The sequence below is a fragment of the Panulirus ornatus genome, chromosome 38, assembly GCF_036320965.1.
Source record: "Panulirus ornatus isolate Po-2019 chromosome 38, ASM3632096v1, whole genome shotgun sequence".
In the NCBI taxonomy this organism is placed as follows: domain Eukaryota; kingdom Metazoa; phylum Arthropoda; class Malacostraca; order Decapoda; family Palinuridae; genus Panulirus; species Panulirus ornatus.
In genome coordinates this window covers 9,110,370-9,135,403 of record NC_092261.1, presented here as the reverse complement: position 1 = coordinate 9,135,403, position 25,034 = coordinate 9,110,370, and the positions used below count along the sequence as shown (strand labels likewise).

At 43.3% G+C, this 25,034-nt stretch overlaps 1 protein-coding gene across 1 annotated transcript in view; it reads left to right on the top strand.

Annotated features, from left to right (window-relative positions):
• nrm (neuromusculin) overlaps positions 1–25,034 on the top strand; it is a 320,350-nt gene that overhangs the window by 278,832 nt on the left and 16,484 nt on the right. The window contains 15 exon segments of the mRNA XM_071684735.1: positions 1,802–1,825; positions 3,207–3,357; positions 3,879–3,990; positions 6,274–6,458; positions 7,657–7,805; positions 7,980–8,213; positions 8,763–8,979; positions 12,467–12,520; positions 12,523–12,658; positions 13,353–13,510; positions 13,765–14,019; positions 15,515–15,620; positions 20,499–20,656; positions 21,410–21,550; positions 22,865–22,898. Of these exon segments, the coding sequence (XP_071540836.1) occupies positions 1,802–1,825; positions 3,207–3,357; positions 3,879–3,990; positions 6,274–6,458; positions 7,657–7,805; positions 7,980–8,213; positions 8,763–8,979; positions 12,467–12,520; positions 12,523–12,658; positions 13,353–13,510; positions 13,765–14,019; positions 15,515–15,620; positions 20,499–20,656; positions 21,410–21,550; positions 22,865–22,898 (2,114 nt within the window).

The window sequence follows — 25,034 nt, the reverse complement described above, 5'->3', positions numbered from 1 at the left end:
CTGCGTTCTAAACTTTAAGCACAGGCGCCTTACGGTTCCTTTTGCTGCGTTCGTTGCAGCGGCGTCTTGTTGCAGTGCACTGCAACTCCCTCCCCTTGAGCTTGTAAACTCCGCCGTTACAGCCCAAGTTTTGAAGAAGAAAACAAAAGGGAGTTTCTCCTGATTCCACTTGATGCTGCACCGCGCTTCACCAATTGGTTTCGAATCCCCTCTAGTGCCGTATAATGCCTCTCCTGAGTTTTCATTATAATGATATATTATTTTAATCCATCTATACGTACTCCGTAGTACCGTTTTATCCGCGCTTCCTTAAGGAGGCCAGTAGCGCTTCTAAACTTCCACTGCAGCAGTTGTTAAGCTCCTTACACGTCTTGATCTTGGGATCAAACTGGGGGGGTTTTGGAAGTAGAAAATGAAGAAGAGAGTTTCTCCCTTAAATGGGTCAGTGGTGCGCGGTGTGTGTGTGTGTGTGTGTGTGTGTGTGTGCTGGAAGATACAAGTGACTTAAGAGCACAGTGCGTACCACGAGAAGCTGACTGGGTTAATCTGAACTCTGATGACTCTTTGAATTCTTCTTGAAGCGTAGATGAGGTCATAGTGGTTCTTGATGATGCACTAACTCTTGTCCAAGGAGGGAGAGAGAGAGAGAGAGAGAGAGAGAGAGAGAGAGAGAGAGAGAGAGAGAGAGAGAGAGAGAGACAACCGTTTCGTAATCCCTTACAGACGACGATGCGATCACTCGTACAACGCGACGTTACGACCCTAACGTATGAAGGAGGCTTGTCCGTCGTGCTCGACCCTAGAATATGCGTGGCTTGTCGTCGTGCTCGAGGATCGTACTGACGTGCTTTTTACCGTCGTGCTCGAGGATCATACCGTCGTGTCCACGTAATCTTGAACCTTCGGGCTCGGATCTTCAGTGAGAGTTTGCAGTACATAAATTTCCAGATGTGTAATCACATGCCTCAGTTGTTATTTTTTCTGATAGATGTCGTTTCATACTCTCTTCATGGCTGGGATGAGCATTGGGGAACAATCACAATGCGTTGCTCAGAAAGCTTAAGAAAGCGCCCTTAGCAATGTGGCTGTGTAAGAGTTTTTACCCAGTGATTCGAGAGTTGACTGCACTAAGTCTTACGAAATATGTAGCGGCAGATTTTCCCATTGGCTTATGTGAAGAGGAAAATAGAATCTATGAATCACGGGGACTTAGGTTTAAATCCTCTCTTTCGTGGTTCAGTCCCCTTGAACTTCCTGGACAGCAGTGTTGGGATTATACTTGAACCAGTAGAGCCATTTCTGAGGTCAGGGAATGAGATGTATCCCTTCCTGGCCGTGGGAATTTTGGTAGTGCAAGATCGCGTTCTGTACTTAGCTGGTCCTAAGACTAGGATGGGGATATACTCGTAAAATTGGTAGCTTTACGAGAGAAGCTGTTTATATAGTCAACTGGTCAAAGTAGTAACATAAGTTTAGGCAGTGTGTGTATATATATATATATATATATATATATATATATATATATATATATATACACACACACACACACACACTTCAATTTAGATACCTTTTGACATCAAGAAATTCATTGGTTCCTTACTACCTTTCATGTAACAACAAAACACTCACAACCCGTATGACCATAGCTGGTCTCTTAAGTATTGCAATCTCACACGAGTCCCTTCACTTTGTGATGAAAACCCCCTGTGAGTAAACTGACCCAGAAGGATATTAATTGTTGTATCTGTTCCTGCCCTGCTGACTGGCTGCCTGCCTGCCTGCCCTTCTTCACCACCGTCAGGAGGACTCGAGTGAAATCCATCTCGTAAGTTTGATCAAACTGTTTGTTCTTTGCAAGAGGCAGCAGGAGCAGGGTAGGGCCAGAGAGTGGGTGCGCCTGCCAGCGCTCTGGTTTGTCTTTTACCTCACGACTCGCACTGTGCAGTCAAAAAAAAAAGAAAAAAAAAGGAGGGGGAGGGAAATGCTTTTTATGTCATCGTTGCGTGGTGCGGGAAGTGAGTGGTAAAAGACTTTTTTTTTTCGGTCTCGCGATTCTTCTTCGGGTGTTGTTTTGGGTCTCCGTTCTCTTGACGTTGTGGAACCTATCACGAGCCGTTCCACACCCGCTGTGACGACAGATTCTACCTGTCGATCATTAACCCATTACGGACGGAGCGCAGCCGTTGCCCCACTCTCAATACAGTATGGCACGCGGTCATTTGTGGTCTCACCAGTGGACGTTGTGGTCCTACTTGTGGGAAGTTGTAACCTCTCGAGTACAACGGTACAACCAACCCTCCCCTCCTTAAGCACAACGGTACAACAGCAGCCTCCCTTGAGCACAACGGTACAACAGCCCTTGATTATAAGGGTCTGACCTTTGACCCAACCCTTAAGGGTAATATCAAAGGACGAGTCATGATGTCTGTAGGTCTTTTACCGTCGTGCTAAAGGGATGTATGTGTTTGTGTGTTTGTTTGTTTGTGTGTGTGTGTGTGTGTGGATACATCGGCTTGTTTGTGAAGCTTCGCTTAACGTCACAGTTCATACGCTTGGAATAGGTCGATGAATTTTCCTCGGGCGTGTAATGAAACGCTGCAAATAATCTTAATTGACTAATTGAATGCTGATGACGCATGACCCGCGATCTTTAAAACCACTTGAGCACGACTGCATGACCTTTTGATAAGGCCCTTAAGGGTTAGGGCAAAGGTCACGTCACCGTCATTGCCAGAGGTCGTGCCGTCGTGCTCAAAGGGGGTCGTACCGTCGTGCTCAAGGGGCCGTGCCGTCGCAACCAGAAGGTTAATATAGTGCCATACAAGTGTCTTAACTCATGTCAGAGTGTAGAACTGTTATTATGCTGTTAGTACTATGTAATAACACATTTTTCGACATGTTAGTTTACTTTTTGCACACCGATGTACTTCCTCTATAACATCTTAATAAGAAGAGTTAAATAATCTGTGAACCTCTGCATGTTCATCCCTTGTTTTGCCTAAACTGTTAGAAATGACTTTAGCGAGTGAGCTTTTTGGTTAACAGATCCCGTTTTCCTCTCTGGCCGAGAACGATCGCCGAAGCTCATGCTGACGCGGACGTTTTCGAAACCTCCCGCAGAATTACTGACCTCAGCCAGCCTTACCCAGGACACATTGTTAATCTAACGTTTCTCCTCTTTTTCTCTTCTTGCCTCCGTTTTCCAGACTGACGGCACGTACGAGACCCAGAGTCGCTTGAACTTCAAGGTCACGCGCTTCGAAAATGGGAAGACCTTCTCGTGCGAGGCGACCAACGTTGTGCTGGAGAACAGGAACCAGGAGCCGATGGAGAATATGGTCACCCTCGACGTCCACTGTAAGTTGATGGCGGTGCGAGAGGCGTCGCCTCTGGCGCCCACAGATGTTTGGGGTGGTAGTGGTGACCAGAAGGGATGGAGGGGGGGTGTCTTGTTTGTAGTTCTGGTTTAACCAGTTTGTTTTACTAGTTTGTTATGTGTTAATGGAATTGTATCTTCAGATTCTCTTCTGCCCTGCTTACCAAGACATTTAAGGATTCCTCTCCCCTTTTCGGAAACCATTTGATATATAACTGACTGTTATATTTCTCTCTTGTGTCTCCCCTGATGATGTGATTATTACACGAAAGTGCACTTGGGAACTTATCGTGTTTCATTTTCCCCGTGGACTCATAGGAATATCTTGATCACGCGCAAAATTGTGATCCTTTCCAATATATATATATATATATATATATATATATATATATATATATATATATATATATATATATATACATACACTTTTAGAAGGGCTTGACTGTACTGTAATGGAGGTGTGCGTCACTATGACGGTGACGGTGTGTGTTTGTTCCCGCAGACGCTCCCATCGTGCGGGTCAGTCCAGAGAACATCACGGTCAACGAGTCTATGGACGTCCTCATTTTCTGCCAGTACAACGCCAACCCGCCCGAGCTCACCTACGTCTACTGGTAAGTCTGGGTTGCGTGCAGGTGACAGTTTTCGTGGCGTTTACGCCTAGGGAGTATTTTGCGTCAAGCGTTCATATAAGAAATATTGTGAATAGACAGTGTAACAGTAGTATTGGTTGGTAAGTTATAATGACCGTTTGAACAAACGCAGTTGATGATTTAGAGAAATAAGATTAGGGGGAATGACAGGCAGTTCATTGATTTTAAGTTACTTCACTACCCCTTTCTTGGTGTTCCTATGCGGCTTTTCATTAATTTTTCATCAAAATTGAGTAAAGCTTTGAATGCATCAGGTAAATGGCGACAGTTATGTTTGTCTCAAGTTTGAATTGACAACATGCGAGTGAACGCGTTCATGGACGTGATGTGCCAGCGCTCGCCAGAGACCATGATTAAAAAGCATATCCATTTCGTATTTAGCCTAGTAGAAAATAAGGAAATATGACGTAAAATGGTATGTTAGTGAATACGTTTGTGTATTTGATATTCATGATGAATTATCAAATAGGATTTTTTAATCCCGAAAGATTTAATGTTGCAGAATTATTATATATTTTAGAATTACCCAAATACAATTATGGCATGGAAACTATACACAGATAGACGAGAATACTGGCGATATATTGCACAGATCTGATTGCCGCCCGAGAGGAGAGGCACGGTTAATGCATTAGTTATTTCATGGCAGTGATGGAGGTCGACCAAGTGTTGTCCTTCATGACCACAAGAACGATTCCTTCCCCGATCATTGGTCACGTCCGCCTCCCACGTAACAACGCTGATGAAGCCAGCCATCATTCGCAGTGTAACCTCCTCATCTTTGCCCCTCTTGATGTCGGTGGGTTGACTCGATAGGATCAAAGGGTTTAGAAGAGGCTGGACATTGATGATTGATTGTACGACGTGGTCGAGACAGAGAGAGAGAGGGAGAGAGACCTTAGCTATTAATATCAAGTAACTATGACAAGATTTTGCCCAGGAAATAAGGCTAGTTTATAGATTGTAGGAAGCGTAATTAAAGCTTATGCTCATTAAGCGCAACGCTAAAAGTCACCTTTAAAAGCTCCTTTTGTAATTGTGTAGCTTGCTGAAAGAAATCACATAGAAAATGGGAAGTGTTTGTGATTGCAGAAAACTCGTTTTTAGGGATTACGATCTTAACCATAGTTTTTTTTTCTACTTTAGGTGTAGATGGTTGGGGATAATTCATGCTTTAAAAGATAGATATTTACATCTATGGTGACTGCACAATATACATTTCACTAGTTTATTTTGCTAATTTCGGTTTTTATAGGTTATATCCACAATTTTGACAAACCGTATCCCAAACGATATTTTGGGTTTTCTTTCTCCTGCACTTATTTCAGTTACTTCGAATTATATTAATGATTGTATGCGCTCGATTAGGAAGAAAAAAAAATCTAAAGACAAGTGGTCAGTTTCCGCGAATAGAAAAGCAAAACTTTAATCTTCTTGTAATGAGTGATTACCACGAAAATAAAATGTTTTGCGTGCTATACATGAATATTATCGTAAAATAGATTCGTGTAACAGTGCTTGCGTGCATTCTCATATGCACATAATGTCTAGCACAAGTAATGTGAAGAAAACATGGACACACACACACACACTTTTTCTCTCAGTTGGGCTTGATTCTTTTACGGTAGGTTATCCTAGCTGAGGATGGCTACAGTATTTTGCAAACGTAACATTGCATGAAAATGTATTCTGTCGTTTGACACTTGTGTGGTCCTAAATACATACAAGAAAGAGCTCTAACACCGAATATATGGTAGCATTTTTATTTGCATTAGCTTCGATTAAGTACAGTGATTACCAATAACTTTGATTAAATATAATGATGATCCTAGAAATTGGATTGCAAAACTGAATGCAAGGTATACTTCACTGCCAAGAGGGAGGGAGACACATCCACGAACAAAAGTGGAAGTAAGACGAATTTTCCAATAGTTTACTGATCTATGAAATGTTGCAATCTAAGTTTTTTCTTCGTCTTTTTCAAATGTAAAACGTACCCACGAGTTCCTCCATGAGCCATGGTTGGAACTTTGCGCGCGCAGTCAAATAGTGAAAACTTTGCAGACGACACGCGCGATGGTGTCGCCATCTGTCCGTGGGTAAACATGACTAAAGTGAGACTGGTTAGTGTTGGTGTGCCATGTGACTAGTGAGGGCACGCGAGATTTTCGGCAGCTTTTTTTTGGTGCTTAACGATCATGGCGGTGATAGAGCTAGTCTATAACATAATGCCTATTGTACTAGGTACCAAGATATTCGACAAGTGGATGTTGCGGGGACGTCAGACAAGTACGGCAATGGGAACGTGGACCATCCCTCACTGCTGATCAAGAACAGCTCGGCGGCCGACATGGGCGAGTACACCTGCCGGGTCTCCAATGCCGTGGGCGCCTCCGATGTCATCAACTCCGCCTTCGTCAGCGTCCAGTGTGAGTAGCCATTAAGATAGGCCGGGTTGTGGGGCCCTGTTTCCATGAATTTCGAAAGAGGTGATATGTTTTTCTTCAATATATGCTCGGGTACGTGTGCTAACAATCCGACAGTGTTTACTGACTGGGTAATTCCAGCTTGTTGGTGTTGGTTGATGGTGGACAAAAGGACTAGAATGGCATACTGGGGTTAGGCGTAGAGTGTTGTTTTACAGGTAAAGAAGATTTATCTACATGAATCACATGTTTGGTTCATTGTTTTACTTGTATGTCACCTAGGTTGGGGAGGGGGGGGTGTAGTTCAAGATGTTACTAGTGTTACGGGGATGTTTTTAAAGAGACGACTAATCCATGTAACGCTTAGTTTTATTTTGTTATCGGAATTGTACAGTTACATAATGTTTTCGAATGGAGTGAAAAGATGTAACTGGAAATTTATTTTTTCACATATGCAGAGCGGTGACGCCACTCGCCTATATTCATCTTTATGATATATGCATCACTCTTACCTGTAGTCACAAGAATATAGCTATAAAACATGAAAGAATAACTTAATCATATCATTATGATGTTATTGTGTACTTGGTTTCATAATTCCATGTTTAGTAAACACGTGCAAGATTGATGACATCCCTTTGAGCCAATTTGTAGGTATCCCGAGTGTGAGGGGTTTGTGATGCTTTTTCGTGAAGCTGCTTGATGTTGTGAAAACAGTTTTGGATTGCACACACACATACACACACACACACACACACACACACGCGCGCGCGCGCGCACTTTACGTTCATGATTTTTTTCTTTAACTGTCAGCTTCGATATCAGGAGTTTCATAATGTACTTGCATGTCCTTGCTCTGAGTTGCAGTAGTAACTGATACTAGCAATTACGCCCATTTTAATTGTCTACGTGATTCATTCCGTTATTAGTGCGATGTTTTTTTTAACGATTTATCTCCCTAGATTTAAGACTATTGGTAAAGTGTCTGCCAGAGCAGTTTATGGGCTAAGGTGTGAAACTTTTTAGATTATGGAACGGATGTTTACGTATCTAAACTAATTTTATATGATACTGGGGACTGTTCCTCTGAGGGAAAGCTGTGCGTCTCCCGTTGCTTTTTCCCTGAGCGGTCATTTGTGTGTCGTGTGTGAGTCAGCATCAGGTAAGACCCGGCATTAACAAGGTCATTTTCGTATCACAGATCGGCCGCAGGTCCAGGTGCTAATGGACCCGACGGAGCCAGTGTCCCAGGAGGAGAGTGTCAATGTGACGCTTATCTGTGATGTCGTGCGGGCCAACCCAGACTACCTGATTCGCGTCCGCTGGTACCTGGACGGGGAACTGCTGAAGGTGGGTACATCGATTAACATCTGATAGGGGTGGATATGCGTGACATTTGTCTTTATCAGTTGCACGTAGGAAAATATTTCGCTGAGAAATAGTCTGCTTTCGCCAGACTCAGAATAGGACATAGAAATATTTAATCCGATTTAATATTTCAAAGTTCGTCTCTTCCTGTTCCAGGAACTGCCGGAGTGCGACGGCAACTCTTCACTGTACGGCAGCAACTCCGAGCTGTGCGACATCGACCCTTCCAGACTGCTGCTGGAGAACGTCTTCAAGGACTTCCACGGGAACTACTCCTGTGAGGGCATGAATGACGCCGGCTGGGGCGCCAGATCCAACGCGGCTGAATTGATTGTCCATTATCCGCCAGGACAGGCCTTCATTACCTACCAGTCACCTATGGTTATCAAGGTGCGTCCACTTATCACTGCTTCCTCCTACTTCACCGTTTAGTAACTGGGGTTTTATGAGCAGGTTATGATTTTATGATATGCATCAGATGTTTCCCTGCGTGGAGTGGACAGAGTTTTTCATGTAGGTAGTATATTCTTTTTCACTGAATTTATCGCAGTGTTTCTGTTTAGTAAATAGCAAATGCCAGGAATTATTTCACATTTTCCACAAAGTGTTCAAGCATTTTTTCCCCGGAAGGATTCAAGCACCCTTCTGTACACTAAAATCCTTCGTATTTGTTAGAGGACACCAAAAGTTTTTTCCTCCCTTGTTTTTATACCCGTCTTTACACATTTTCATAGTTAAGGGTTCAAAGCACAGTCTTTACTACCTCACATTTACTTCGTCAAAGGTTCTAAGCACAGCCCATACTACCTCAAGTATTTTCTTAGTTTCTATACATAGTCCATGTAGCCTCAATTTTTTTTTCCCTAAGATGCTAAATACATACCATCCTACCTCACATTTTCTTTTTCCCTAAATCCTTTCTGTTTTCTTTTTCATTAGGGCCTTTCCTTGGAGTTAACCTGCAACGTGGAGGACCCAGGACGACCCGCAGCCACGACCTTCAAGTGGTACCGAGGGTCACACCTGGTGCCTGACGAGACCTCGGCCACGTGGACGATCAACCCGGTTTCCCTCGAGACGCAAGATAACTTCACGTGCGTCCCCGTCAACATCGAGGGCGAGGGGAGGAGAGCCACCGTCGAAATTGATGTCCTAGGTGAGTTTGGTTTGCGGAGGGAGTAGCGATGATCCGGTCGGTTTGACGCTGTAGGTTGGGTAGTGTGATGCTTGTAGGCTCATTGAGTGGCTTGGTGCTGAAGATTGATGTTCCGAAAGCTATGGTTATGTTAATGTTCGAGTAGCTTGATGCTGTAGGGACGGTTAATGGTCTGGACTTTGATGCTCATGACTTAACGCAGTGGTTGATTGGTGATGATGTATTTTGACATGCATTTTTGTTGATGGAGGATTGTGTGTGATGTAGAGGAGTGTTGTAGGTAAGTGATGATGTTCCCATTGCCTGTGTCATGTGTTTGTGTCTTTAGGGTGTTACAAGAGTATAATTGCCGTTTCGGACGTTGCATAGGCGATTTTAGGACCCTTCCATTCCATTTCTTCCGTAAATTATAACTTTCATAGGAAATTAGGGTACTGTTGTTATATCATTATATTTTTAAGTCTACGACGGCTTCTGTTTGTTCGTATGTTGGTTGCTAGCTGCAGTACGCATGCTCAAGAGTCAGACGCATGCGCGTTTGGTCTCTGAACATTAATTGGCCGGTAGGAATTTGTATCTACCAATCACAGATCGATATAGGCCTCCGCCCCCCCCCCCCCCCCCATTCCACCCCCGCGGTTGAATTTGTCATCAGTTACGCCATGTTTTCCATGTGGAGTGTCTGTGATCTTGCCTATTCCGAGACTATGGCCAAGATTTTTTTTCACATTATTTTGATAAAGATGGCGAAGTGGTGAAATTTTATCCAAGAACATGGTGTCCCCCATACTGAAGTGAATTGGATCCAGTCTTGCAGTTAGCGAACTGATAAACATATGTGGTGTTGTAGCAAATTCCTATACGTAAGGAAAAGTGTAATTATCAAGTGTCACATTTTAAAGGAGCTTTTGTCGGTGGTGCATATCTGGAGCTGTGGAAATTGATTTGTTCATCACTGGCTCCATAAAGTCTAGGATCATCGTACCGTTAAGTCTGAACCCGTCTCCCAATACGAGTGTCGACTGGCGTAGTTTCTGTTGGGAAGTGACTCATTACTGGTTTGACCGTCAGCAGCCAGTAGGAGGCCCTGGTATTGTTGTGGAAATTGACCAGTCGCAATTTGGAAAGAGGAAATACGAGAGAGGCCGTGCCCAGAGTGACATCTGGGTGTTTGACGGCATTGAGAGAGGCCAGTCCAAGAAGTTTTGCGTCATTCCTCTCCTATAAACTGTTGCCCGTCAGCTGCCAAACTGATTCCTCTAAACAAGCAGTATATGCGGCCTGGAACAAATTATGAGCGACGAGTGGGCAACGTACAACAGCTTGAAGAATGACGGGTTCGTACGACCACCTTGTGATCAACCGCTCCGAGAATTTTGTTGATCAACAATTAGTCCAGTATCCACACCCAGAGTATCCAGCGTTTGTGGAGAGGATATTAATGGCAACTAGTCCGACTACTTCAAGCAGTACTTGGCGCGATACTAGTTCGCCTCACAGTTCAGCGAGGAGAGGCTTAGACACCAGTTTTTCGTCACTGCTAGCAAGCTCTCCCCCCACAGTCAGAGAAACAGTGGCCAGTGCGATTTAGGGGTGACGAGGAGGAGTTTAATCAAGGTAAGCAAACTGGTGCATAGGTTACGGGAGGGCACGTTAGGCCCTGGCTAGTTTAGGTTTGGGCTGATTGGAATTGTTTTTCCGATTTTTGTTTTAAATTTTTTAAACATTTATTATCTTCATATCTATCGCAAATCTCTTCGTTATGCTATTTCCTCCGCCCATAACCTAGGTTCCTATTGGGGGGTCCTCTATTATCGTTGAATAAAAGGGGATATTTCAAAAGAGTCATTTATTGTTGGATGGAAGGTTAGAATCTTGCAAAACATCTTCAAAAAACATTGGAAAACAATTTCAACTCCCATGCAGAACGTCTGAAACGGTAATTATGTAATAAGTTCGTGTGCTCTGTAGAGAAGGATGCTTATTTTGGTTTGTCATGATGTGAAGTGTTGATTTGTGTTATGTTAATCATGTCTGTGTGGTGTCGGCTCGTTTTACTGTTGTTTTGGGTGTGGTGTGGGGGCTTTGATACACTTGTTTGAGGGTCTTGATGTACAGATGTTGATATAGATGAGTTCGTGGTGATTTTGTTGTTGCTGTGGGCGAGGCCTGACGTGTCTGATTTTAGGAAGGTTTCGAAAGATACTGCTAGCGAGTACTGTTATTGAAAGTGTTTATGATGTATACAGTCTAAGACAGCTATCTTCCCTGTATTTTCCGATGATTAGTTAAACCTGTCGAAACACTGAGACTCAACTAGTGACATATGGTTGGTGGGTATACCTGATTAGTTGGAAGTTTCGGGTTCCCATTCGGATAGTGTTTTGAAACATTCGAGCATGATCACTGTTCATAATTTAGAAACTCGACAGCTTAAATTTTTTTTATAGAACGACGTAAAGCAGCTTGTTTCACGGGTACTAGGCCTGCCGCCTGTACATAAATGTCACAGACACGTGTGTAGATTGGCTCAACCTTTCCGTTAAGTTTTCATCCAAATCAGGGGAGACAGTTGTGTTTTGATTGTGCATGGTTAGAAATGGACATGTGATGCCCTGTGTAGAGATAGATATGTTATCTATCGGTAGCAGCTACCATGGTGAGGTATTTTGCTCCGGTCTGTAGGTGATCTAGTGATCAATCGAGGATGTAGGTATCGTTAGGGACAGTGTAATGTTTTGTACGGCACCAGGTTAGGGGAGAATCCTTGCACTGGAAGTCTGGCGCAGTAACGCGTGTCATAAGCATATGGTTACATTTTCCTTTATAGACACTTAGACACTTAGGCATATGTATACGAGTGCGTAGATTCATTCGGCCTGTAATTAGAGATTAAGCTCAATTTAACATATGACTCATTTTACTTGTGGGCAGAGTACTTAGTGTGTCGTTTTGGGGATTAATTTCTAATTAGTTTTTTTTTCGCTCTTCGTTTTAGTAAATTATAGTTGAGTATAGCGTTGACCTTTTCGTTACCCCTTCTCGGTGAGCAAAACGGATCACATGATGATCCCATAGAAATTCCTTCCAGGATGTGACATTAATTTAATTACACTGTCTCGCGTGTTCGTTGAGATGATGATTAATGATGAAGACGCAATTTCTTTTTTTATTACCCTTTAATTAGCTGATCAAGATGCTAGACTGAGCCTGTAATTAACCGTATCTGAAATATATCTGCAATTACCTGTCTTTCCCCTAATTATCAACAGTCACACGACCCTTCGAAGGTTAATATTTCACTGCTCTCCCTTGATCACCATGACATTGGTCGTAAACATTTCACGCAACCAACCATCACTGTACAACTGCCTTTAATTAGCTGTAGGGAATTACGTGTAATAGAATAGGAGTGGGTGACTTGGTTTAATTATACCGAGGAACGCAACTGGCGAATCGTTCTCACCTGTTCATCTTCCTCCCGTAGCTGCGCCGGCCTTCATCGACCGCCTCCCACCGTACCACGGGGCCCTGATGAACTCGGTAAGGTGTCGCTCTCCTGCCGGGTGGAGTGTTCCCCGCTCTGCACCATAGCCTGGTTCAAGGACGACCTTCCCCTCCTGAACGACACGCACTACAAGGTCACGAGTAAAACCATGCGGCCAGACCCTCCCTCCGGGTAGGTATTGATACCATGATGCAAGCTAACCTCTTGGGCATTACGTTGCGATCCTTGGATATGACGGCATGGCATTTCACCCTCAAGTTTTAGGTCAAAGGCCAGGCTGTCATACAAAAGTTTTGTACCGTAGTGTTCAAGGGTTAAGTATGTTAGTGTTCATTGTCTCTCACACAGCTATCTATAACTTTTGCAAAAGTGTGTGGATGCGTATAATAGTAGTGTCCTGTGTGGTCTGCGTGTCATTACACTTATGTGACTAATGCTGCCTTACCTTTTACTTCTTAAAGGCTTCTTTATGTCATTAGGTTTTTGGAATTTTGGATGTTATGCCATGTAATCGCTTATATAATCAATGAGAAGGTTCTGGGTACATAGATACTGTGAAGCAATTTGTGCTCGATTTGCAGAGTTTTGATTAAATCGGTCAGATTTTACATGTGCGGATGCGTGTTTCTGTTGATATGAGCATTTGCTTCGCTTTATTAACTCTACCTATCATTGTGGTTAGACCTGTGTCCCCCATGCTGCTCTCGACCTGCCAGTACTGTACACATGTACCCATCTGATACAGTTGTTCCCACGGACCTAGCCTAGGGAAGAGGAGTTCAACTTGTTCTCAGGGGTTTGAAAGTGTCATCTGGTACAGCTTCCCTGAACAAGACTTGTAAGACCTATACTTGTGCTCTCACAGGGACCTGGAGAGCGTGATGTCGGTACTGAGCTGGCGTATGGAGCAGTGGCCAAACGGTATGTTGGACCGGGACCAAGATAATGCCAACTACACTTGCACTTCCACCTCCAACGTTGCGGGACCGGCAGTCACCTCCCACACCTACTTCAGGGTCGAGTGTAAGTACATTACAGCCGGGACGAGTCCACGTTACTCAAGGGAGGGCGCAGTGCATTACTGTCATACTGTGTTAATGGACAGGGTTTAGTTTGACTTTGAGGTTGGGAGCGTCATGGATTTCCCTTGAAGTACTTGAAGCATCAGATTATATAGAGCTCACCGTCTCTCTTGACGGACACGATCGTATTAAACCTCAGTAGATAACATCATTACACCGGTAGAGGGTAACATTGCACCTTTGTTGCTCCTGCAGATCCCCCGGAGGAGATTATCGTCTCTGACCAAACTATTCAAGTGGTGGAAGGCGAAGTGCCTCCCAAGATTGAGTGCCGTGCCTTCAGCTACCCAGATGCCACTTACATCTGGCAGCACGGTATGGAGACGGTGCTGACGGGCGCAGTCCTCAACCTGGACCATCCCATGGAGAGGGATCGTGCAGGAGACTACACGTGCATCGCCCAGAACAGGCACGGCAACATGACAGCCACCTCCACCTTCGATGTCTTGTGTAAGTAAACTTTGCCTTCCTCATCCTCTTCGTTAATGGTAATGTATTTCATTATTCGTGATGGCGGACCTTCCTCGAGAGACGACGAAAAAATTGATTGGAGATTGATAGAATCTTGTGTGAGCAAAATCAGTACTTAAGTTTTGTATCTGACATATTGACGGTCATTTCTCCTGTTACCACCCTCCTCCCTTCACACACATACATACACACACATATTAAAGAAAAGAGGTTATACTTTGCTCTCCACCGAGTCGCTGATCTCAGTCTGAATCTCTACTTACCTCTATTAGTGCAGTCTGTAAAGTCGAGATTAGTCGAGTAATGTTCAGCTTCTTGCATTATGTAGGTGGGTTGTGTTGATGTGGAGTAATTTGCGGGTATAAAAACGCTCTCGGCTCAAGACGAAGGGAAGATGTGCAGTATTTTGATATGGAGAAAAAAAACTTTAATTTTCATTCAAACTTAAACATGTGATAATAAGACTGATACCGGTGTTCACTTTACCTAAAATTATGCAAACGACTTCCGCTAATTTAGATGATGTACAATATACAAATTATACATGAAGCGCAAAAATATTTAGATATTGACAAAAACTCTGATAAAGTGAATCTTATAAGATTCCGCAGATACTTGCTAAACTTGATCCCATTTTATATAGGAAGAATGAACCTTATTAAAAGATGCAAGTTTGTAATGTTTGCTCAACTTTAGAATACCCTTTCAGTTCTCCGTCGGCGTCTTGGGGTGTTTAAACATAACGACCGCTACTACAGAATCTTCATAATATTGGCTTTAGTTCCCAGAATCATTAGATGATAATATCGGTGTCACATATACCCTATTACTTTTTGCTTGTCATGGAGCCTAAGTTCAATTCTCGTCATTGCTGGACATGTCTAGTGAATGTATCAGTGTGCTGGTGTAGATTATTTGGTCTCTGGGCAAGAGGTACGTGGGCGCATTCTTACTTTTAGTGAGGTAGCACTTGCCCCCTCCCCCCCCCCCCCCCCCCCCCTTTTTTTTTTTTTTTTTTTTTTTTTTTCGTTGAATTTTTAATTATACCCTGAGACCTATTCGTCAAAAGAGAAAAGGACATAGTTGAAATATGATGAAGGTACATTAATTTTGAAAGAGAAAATTCATTTGAAATACTTTTTCCTCTTCTCAGAGATTCATTTAATTTGTCACTTTTTATTAGAGGTAAGGTAAGATTGTTGTTGTTTGTAAGTTAAAGTAGGCTAGAGACGATGTTACAGACGATGTAGAATTACCACACGTCCTTCGGTGCGTTTTGGTAAAGGTGCCGATTTTAATGTCTCCATGCGTTGCTGTTCAGCTGTGCTTCACAGTGCAAGTGTTATCACTCGCCTTGTTATCATAGAAGTGAAAATAGGCCAATAACTCGTAATTTATCTGCCATTTATGAGTGACGAATTTTACCTATGAAAGTTGTCAGCACTAATGTGGTGTTTCCTCTTGTTTTGTACAGTCAAGCCGGAGTGCAAGATAGACCGGCAGGACGGAGGCAGCGGGGAGGACGCGCACATCCTGCTAATCTGCCGTGCTACAGCCAACCCCGAGGAGGTGGTCTTCAGGTGGGTGTCTCTGACCTTGTTGCTGGCTGGGATTCTCTTGGGTCGCGGAGGGAAGGAAGAGGTAATATGAGACTTAAGCAGCTGTTAGGCGGGAGTGATTGGAAGCCTCGCTTGTAAATATACTGGAAGTCTCCAACGACAAAAAAAGCCAAGAATCGCAAACAGCATTCACTATTCATCAAATGTTCAAATTACTCGACAATAGTCCCCACATACACATACCTGTGTGCCCTCTGGATTCATAGGCTTATGCAGGAAATTTTATTTGCAGCTTCATGAAAGAAAAAAATATATATGTATATGCGTGACTCCTAACATTAGAGGTCTGAGGATCAGCTAGAATCCAAGGAGGTTGTATGTAGTCTTATGTAGTGAAGTTAATTTCTCCTTTAGCTGGGCTTACAGGATGCCTTCCAAGTTTAAGTATGTACTGTTCGCTCACCGGTGGTGGAATCGAAAACCAAAGCTGTTGATGTTCCCTAAAGTACGATCGAGACTTGTCTTATCATAAAGGTTTAAGTTGGCTAGGACAGGCAAGACTTGACGAGGTTAGGTTACGTAAGCTATGTAAAAAAAAAAAAAAAAAAAGGCAAGATCCATTGCCATTGTAAACACCGTCACGCTAACTTTATTCTTCATCTTCATGCTCGCCTTGTACCACATGTACATGATTATACATCAGTGTAGCTTAAGTCAGTCGCGGGTAGTTTTCCAGTCAGTTTACGATGGTACAATCCCCTATTAAATCCATGAATATTTACGGTAAAATTAGATATCACGTGTATTCATTCTACTTATGGCTGATTAGTATTGATTATACACAACTTTAAGTTACACACACACACACACACACACATATATATATATATATATATATATATAGGGATAGGGTAGAAAGAATACTTCCCACGTATTCCCTGCGTGTCGTAGAAGGCGACTAAAAGGGGAGGGAGCGGGTGGCTGGAAATCCTCCCCTCATTTTTTTTTTTTTTTTTTTTTTTCCAAAAGGAGGAACATAAGGGGGCCAGGTGAGGATTTCACTCAAAGGCCCAGTCCTCTGTTCTTAACGCTACCTCGCTGATGCGGGAAATGGCGAATAGTATGAAAGATATATATATATTATAATGTACGGGGGTATCGTAAAATATAAAGCACGAGGCAGGTTTCCTGCTGCTACACTCTATGGCGCCGGCTTGACACGTTTCATTACAGAATGTCGGGACTAAATGCCGCCCGTCTTTGTTAATCTAGTCTCAAAAGCCTTAACATGTAAGCTCGCCGGCCGGCCTCCACTTCAAAGACTCTGCACATTCTCCTCCTCCTCCTCTTCTCCTCTCCTCTCCTCTCCTCTCCTCTCCTCTCTTTACTAATATTGTATTCCCTGCTTTTCTCGACTCGCAGCACATGAATTATTTCCTTCTTAGGCTCGTTTACTATATTTCGATATTCGTTCTTATTTGTTTACCTCTTCCTCGTCCTTGTTGCTTATCCACTCTGCGCCTACAAAATTTCCAGAAAAACACCCGTCTTTTGCACCTCTGCCTACTTGTTGCTTCATCTAACTCGCATTCCCCGCCGCATGACCCTCCTTTTACCATTCTTCCCGGTCTTTTGTCTTCAAAGACAGACTGCTCCGCAACCCCTTCCTTTTTTTTTCCCACTACCCTTTCCTCCTCTTTTCAGTCCTCCCCTCTGGACTTATTTATCCTCTCGTCTACTTCCTTACCAGATCTTTCGCCTTCAAAATACACTCTTCCATTCCCCTTACTTTCTCGTATATACACTTCCCACTTTGGAAAGTGTGGAAATAAGGGATACAAAAATGGAAGAGTTGAGAAGTTGGAAAGATGATGGAAGGGGAGAAGTGAAGCTATACCTTGAGACAGGGTAGAGTTTGGAGGAGAGCATAGGAGGCTGGAGGGGAAAGGGATTGACGTCTCGTTTTCTTCCAGATCCTTCACTCTTCATCTCTTCTTCCCTCCAGATACATCTACCAGCGTCCACTTCTCCACTCTCTCCCTTCGTATCTGAGCTTTTCTTCCTCCCTGCTCCCCATCTCTACAAATTAACACTAAGTCGTCCCGGTACCAACCCTCTCTCTACTTCCTACTGGTTTGGAGCGGCAGAGGAGAGGGTCCTTTGTTGTAATAAATGAGTGGGAGTTTAGAGGAAGGGAGGCGTGCTGCAATTCCTCAAATCCCCTCCCACTAAATCTCTTCCCCCCCCCCATCTCTACCAGCCAAAACTTCTATTTCCATTCCAGTTCCCCCTTTCACCTCCCAGTTAAGGAAGGGAAAGGGGGTGGCGGGAGAGATTTTAGAGGGAGGCAAGGCAGGTACACACCTCCCTTCCTTAACCCTCCTATATCAGATGTCGTCCCAGCAGAACGTATCTTGCTGTACTCCAACATTTAGGCCCTTCCCACCAAAAGAACAAGTCTCTCCACTCCAGACCGCACCCCTTTTTCACACCTATGCTCGTTCCTCCTCCCAGCTTCATCTCTTCCCATTATATTGGACCGACTCTTCCTCTTGTGAGAGTAATGGAATGGGAGACATTCGAGGGAAGAAAGGAATGAAGATAGGGGAGATAATCATCTATGTGGAAGAGATGGGGATTTAACCTCTCGACCGCATTGCCTTTCGGTCTTCTTTCGTATCTTCTTCCTCTTCACTCTGCTCCTCTTTCCCTTCCTTACAGACTTATGTTGCTAAATTTCGGTCCCCCCCCCCCTCTAATACTCCTTAAAGTTTTCCTCTTCCCGTTTCTCTTCCCTTCTCCTCCGCTTCACCAACCCACAGCTCCTCCCTCCACCTCTGCTTCACCTGCCCACAGCTTTTCCACTTCCCGGCTTCCTCTTCTCCCCACCCTTGGTAGCCTGCTTCTTCCTCCTGCCGACATTTGCATACCCCGAACTCCCTGGCAACCAATCTCCCTTTTTTTTGTTTTTGTTTGTTTTTCTGTTCCACCTCTAAATGAATGTAGATACTTTTCTCTATCTCTCTCTCTCTCTCTCTCTCTCTACCATATGTTTTACACGTTGTATCAACCTACAATATCAGTACTACAACCATCGTTTTACTTCTCACAGTGGCGGGGTGTATAATGTATTAAATCAGGGACTCTACACTTGTATGTTCCCCTTTAAGCCGCCGGGCACCACAGTCACATCGTAAATCCCTCACATTCTTCCGTTCCTAAGCCCACTCATGAGCTTCCTCTACTCATTCTTACGAATTTATATACACCGAGGGGGATGGGGGATGGGGGGGATCCCTAACTAAATCCCCTACCATAAAAGCAGGAAATGATAAACCCTCCGTGACTCCTCTCTGTTTTTCCCCAACTCCCCTTCGTGAAACATCGTAGAATAGAAACACTTTTTGTTTTGCGCAGTTTTGCCAGTGTATGGATATGTAAGTGGGGTGTCCTCCCGCACCCACCAAGCTTTTCCAGTGAATACGTGGCGCCCGCGGAGAAATTGTCTCTACGCTCATCCATTTTCTCTAGTAACGTCCTCTCCCATTCGTTGGTACACAAACGAAAGAAGGATTTACGCGTAGACATGGTATCTGGTTGGAGACTTCAGGTCCGTTTATATCATTCTTGGTCTCATCGTATGTACTTCGTATGTTTTGATTATTGTTTTTGCGTGTCCATTTGTTGAAAGTGAATGCTGGAAATATGTTTCTTAATTAGGACTGTCTCATATAATGTTAGGTACATAAAGCCTCTTGAAATCATTCGCACACATCCTCAACCCAATGCCTAATGTGTCACCCATAATCCATGCTCGTGCTTCATCTTCAACCCATGATTACTGTGTCATCCCCAACTTATCCCCACTGTATCAGTCTCAAGCCTTACCCAGTGTATAATTTCCAGCTCATACCCATTGTGACATTTTCAGCACTTAAGCAGTGTGTTCGAGTGAACGTGGACCTACATACACAAGCTCTTTTTTTTTTCCCCCCACTTGACACACACAATGCTGATTTGTCATATGATATCAGCTCCATTCCCACCATATATATACACAAAATGCTTTCATTGCATTCAGTCCACAATCGTTTGTGAAGCATCTTCATGTCAACCCTTATCAGTGTCATTACAGCATTTCTCCATATCTCCTGTAGTCTTGCAATCATCCTTATACATCTTCTTGATCAGTGTGTTTTAGGAGCTTCTTTGTATTCAAAGGACATACATATTTGCCACACACGGTTCGTATAAGTGCACGTAATCCAAGTGTTCTCTCATAGTCATTTACATCTTCAACCCCTTTCCCAGCTATCACAAGCCCCCGTCCATACGATTCATCCATTACACATAGTTTATTTTCTAGATAGATACCTTTTGCTTTTTCAAGTTTTCTATCAAAAGGCAGTAATATCCTATTCCCTGAATTTTTAAGTTTTCTTTGGGTTTTGTCCTCGATGCTTTTTTTTTCTCCATTTTATGGTGCATATGCAGTCATTAGACAGTATAAACGTCTCTGAGTTCTTTTTTTTTAATGTGGGATGTTACCTTCCCTTTTGCAGTATGTGTGTGGCATTGCAGTGTAAATCATCTCTCCCATTCCACCTATTTGAACCTGTCTCTCCCTCCTCACAGATCCATCTTTCCCCCTGGCTCCTTAGACTCCTTGTTCCTCGCCACTTGGGCCTCCTCTTATCACCTGTCTCCCGTCACTTTTGTTCCACCTCCACTTGTCCTTTCCATCACCGCTTGGCAGCTGCTCCACCTCCACTTGTCCTTTCCATTACCACTTGGCAGCATCCTCACAGGCTGCCATTCATTTCTTTATGTGTGTGTGTGTCTGTCTTCCTCACCCACGCCACAAGATGATGACGACGTTGTTCTCATGTCTCTCTCCAGGTGGCGTATGCTGAACGAGACGCTGACGCAGGACGTGACATCGGAGGGCCTCGAGTCCCGGCTGCGACTGCCGGCGAGTGCGGCGTCGCTCGGCACCTACTACTGCTACGTCAACAACACCATCGGAGAGTCCATCCCGTGCGAGATCGACGTGACTGGTGAGTGTGTAGGTGGTGGTGGTCGGGGGACGAGGTATAGCATGCGGGTGGGGAGCGAAGAATATTCCGAATATTCCGAGCAGAGAGAGAGAAGGAAATCCTTTGTTCAGCTTTCTTGAAAGAATATCTTAACTTCACCGTCTTTTGATATGATTATTACGAAAGTAGGAGCTGTAGTAAATGAATGAAGACGAGACCCAATTTAACAAGACTTATGGTCTTTGTACGTTTGGCCTCAGTGTCACCGCCCTACTTAGCCCAGCCTTATGTAGTGATGGAGGAGTACATGTTCACTTCTCTGATAGATCATGAGCAGCACTTCCTCAGCAGCAATGTGTTATTTCACCACGAAATTACACAACTGGTTTAATGTTCTTGTCAGAGTAATCTTAACTCAGATAGGCTTGCATATTTCATATGCATGCATGATATTTGTATTAGATACACCAGCTATTCATTTCTACAAGTTTACTTTGCAGTCTGTAGTTAATATTATTCAATACTTACATTTTGATTTGCATGAAGAATACATCGATCCTTACTGGGTGTCTTAAAATCATTCGCATGGATGAACGTATCAGTCCTCAAACTTATCAATAGATATTTGCATGGGGCCACAGTATATATTAATCTTTGCTGAATATCTCAAAACCCTTGAGCATCAGCTGTATTTCCGAACGCCTGGACATTGTGTAGCCCATGGCGTGGACGTCATGAATGTCAGTAGAGTGACCGCGGTTCTTCGTGTTCTAGGTGTGCTTGGCATCATGGAGAAGCTTGGCGACGACAACATCATCGTCGTCTCTGCCATCGTGGCCGCCGTCATCGTCCTTGTCCTCATCATCTGCGTCATCATCATCGTCATCTGCCGAGGACGAAGACAAGCTGGAAAATGTAAATATCACATCAGTAATCGCTAAGCCAAATACACACTTTTTTTTTTTTTTTTTTTTTAGATTTCTCCAGCTTTTCTAAATTTGCTTTACTTTTTCTTTTTCTTTTTTTTTTGTTTTCAAAGGAATATGGGAAGTAACTTTTGGATGTTTGATACAGAGAGATTCAGGAGACGCTGGTTTCACAATATAGCTATTACAGTATGTTATGTGGTAGAAACAAAAGGCCGTAGAAACCTAGCCGCATTTAGAACCTTAAGTTACCGACCACTTCAACTGATCATAACACATTTCAAGGACGGCTTCAGGAGTTCTGCTGCTAATAGTCACAAGATGTGCTAAGAATATTGCTTTAGAGTATAATGAATTTTATATAGACTTGCCATTGTGTATATATATATATATATATATATATATATATATATATATATATACGCTCCTGAGGCTAGTTTTATATTTTTAGTCTGCATATTAAGTGTGTGGATCACCAAGACCACCAGTGATTGCATGAGAGTGTGGTGTGTGTAGCTTGATGCTCATGGCTAGTTATTTCCTCCAGTAAGACGGTACGAACCTTAAGCACGGCGGTACAACCCGTGGGTACGACTGTAACGGCCCCTTTTAGTATGATGGTAGTTGGGCTCCTGGTTTTTGGCCCTTAAAGATCAAGTTGAAGCTAATGGGTTTTGGGCTTGCGTGGGGGGGTGGGAGCCCATCTGAAAAAGGTCAGGGCTCTTGGCTTTCGACTTGGGGGGGGCTCCTCTTGTATATATAGGTGAAGGTCAGTCAGTGCTCCTGGCTTATGGTATGTTCCCTGAAAGGTCAGGTCATTGTACCCGAGGGTTGCGCAGTAGTGTGCAAGGAGTGTTCTGTCCCGTCGTGCTCGAGGGGTATTAAGCATTTACAGAGTGACGGCAAACTAGAATACAGTGTCATACCTGTTTCAGGAAGGGGTGGCCAGGGAGGAAATTCATTTTCTTTAAAAGAGAGGCATAGTTTGGGTGGGGGAGTGGGCCATACATCCTTAACACCATCAAATGTATGAGTTGAGTTCATCCCGGCCACTCTTCTTGTCATAACGAGTATGACGCCTATTAGTCATAGTGTTTATTTGCACACTAACATAACAACACATCGAGACTTCACTACCACCACCACTACCACCATCACCAGCCTACAGTACGGCTTACTATATTTATATATATACAAACATTAACATATGGCATTAGGGGGTCTCCCCAGTGCAAGTCCCTTGGGCTTAAAATTTAAATTAGCGCGTTTCTTTCCTCCCCCCCTCTTCCCCCTGCTTGCTTAGACAACGGTACGACCAACTTACGCGAGAGAGAGAAGTAAGTTCTATTCTCCATTTATTTTTTTTTTAAATGAACAAGCTTTAAAAAAAATTATATATATATATATAGCATATGTAGCTTTTTTTAAAAAAAGATGTAGTATCCTAGTACTTTTATTCCTTTTTTTATTGTAGTATAGCAATCAGATTAAATTTTCATTAACGATCTGTTATTTTCTCTCTTTTTTTTGTACTTTCGGATAAATTACCGTTGTTACATTTAGTAAGAAAAAAAAAAGTCACTCGAAGAGTAATTTTACTGTGCATGGTTAATTTAAGTCACCATATATTTAGAATCTTCAATATTTTGTCTTTAACATTGTGTAAATGAGCTGTCCTTTGCATGGGTAACTGATATCCTTAGAGAACCTCATCCATGATTTGGATTCAACCTCGACTTCAGAATGTATCTCTAAACAGCCCATGCATTCATTAGTCTATAAGCTTTGTGGAGGAGCCACCTTGTTATACTCGGCCTTATTATGACTTCCATACACTCATCCCTCATTTAGAGTCCCTGTCCTCAGGTTTTGTTCATGGGATCTGGCTCGCCTGCAACCACAATAGGCTATATACACAAGTAGTACCTTGCTTAGAAGAACATTCAGGTTATGGGAGAGCAGATGTATGGCACAAACTAAGGATTTCTAATAGTTTGGCTCGCTGATCCTACTTAAAATTCAAAGTATATTCATCTCCATGAAACAAAGTAATGGATAGGTGTTAAGTAAATGAATTGATATATCACAACTGCTTCTCCTGCCTTGAGAAGTAGCGTGAGGAACAGATAAATACACATATTCTCTAGCTGTTATATGTAATGCAACAAAACCAGACACAATCTACAGTCAGGCCCCACAAACTGTATACCATGGTTTACCTTGATTACTTCATGATACCCTTACGTAAATGAAACCAGGTAGCCATCCATGTATCACATCATTCTATCTATTCTATCACTTGTATGTCTCTCTCCCTGTAGTATATTCAGGCCCCGATATCCTTAAGCATCATATATTCCATCCATCCATTTCCTTCGTGATATACCCCTCCCACTTCTTAATGTCGACCCTCTTAATTATGTTTCTCATCCCATCCCCTCCATATGCCCGAACCGTTTCACAGCGTACCCTGGTCATATCTCCCATTCTAGTATGCTTAATACCATACCCCTTTCTTATACGATGAACCCGCCACGCGCCACATATTGTCCTCAGGCATTACACATCCAACACGTCCAGACTTCTCTCTTGCATTAAGAGCCCCCAGACTCGTCCACTCAACACCTTATGACTCAACCCACTTTATGACTCATTTTGTCCCCCATGGTTCCATCCGCTATCGTCTCCATTCCCATATACCAAGGGCATTCCACTTTCTCCAGTCCCTTCCTGTTCAACTCACTACCAAACCATCGTGTCTTTAATTATTAAAGTTTGGTTCATACTCCCCCTCGACTTAATCTACTTTCACACTCTTCCAAAATCTCCCACCGGCCTCGGGAATTTCTCTCTTTGAGTCTCCCATCCGGGGCCGCTTTACCTGCAAAAAGCTGGTATTCACCTCCCATGCCCTCCCACACCGAGTGTGCTGGAAACCTGCCCCCTCGCATAAATATATTAAACAACCACGGGGACATCACTCATCCTCAGTGCAAAACTACCCATACAGAGAGCCACTCAACCCATTCCCTTCCTTGTCTCACATGCCTTACGTTCCTGTAAAATAAAATACCTCACGGTATGTTGTAAAATTTGATTTACCCCAGACATTCGTAGCGCCTTCCACAGGGCTTGTTGTCAAGCCCGTCATACGCTTTATTTAGATCCAGTAACGGCCCATGACAGTTCTATCCTTTTCCAGTTATTTCTCGCAAATTCTTCTAAAACTCCAGGTTCACGCATTCTGTACATCTGACTCCACCATGTTCCATCCAAATTCGATATTCTGTGCATACCACCACTCTTCCATACACCTTAACAGCTATACTCACCAGACTTGCACCTCTGTGATTGGAGCATTCGATTTAGAAACGATTGCCTTTATAGGAGGGCGCTATTCAAACGTTTAGCCAGTCCCCATGCACCTCGTTCTAAGTCATACAGACGCTAAATAGCCTGAATGAATAACCCAA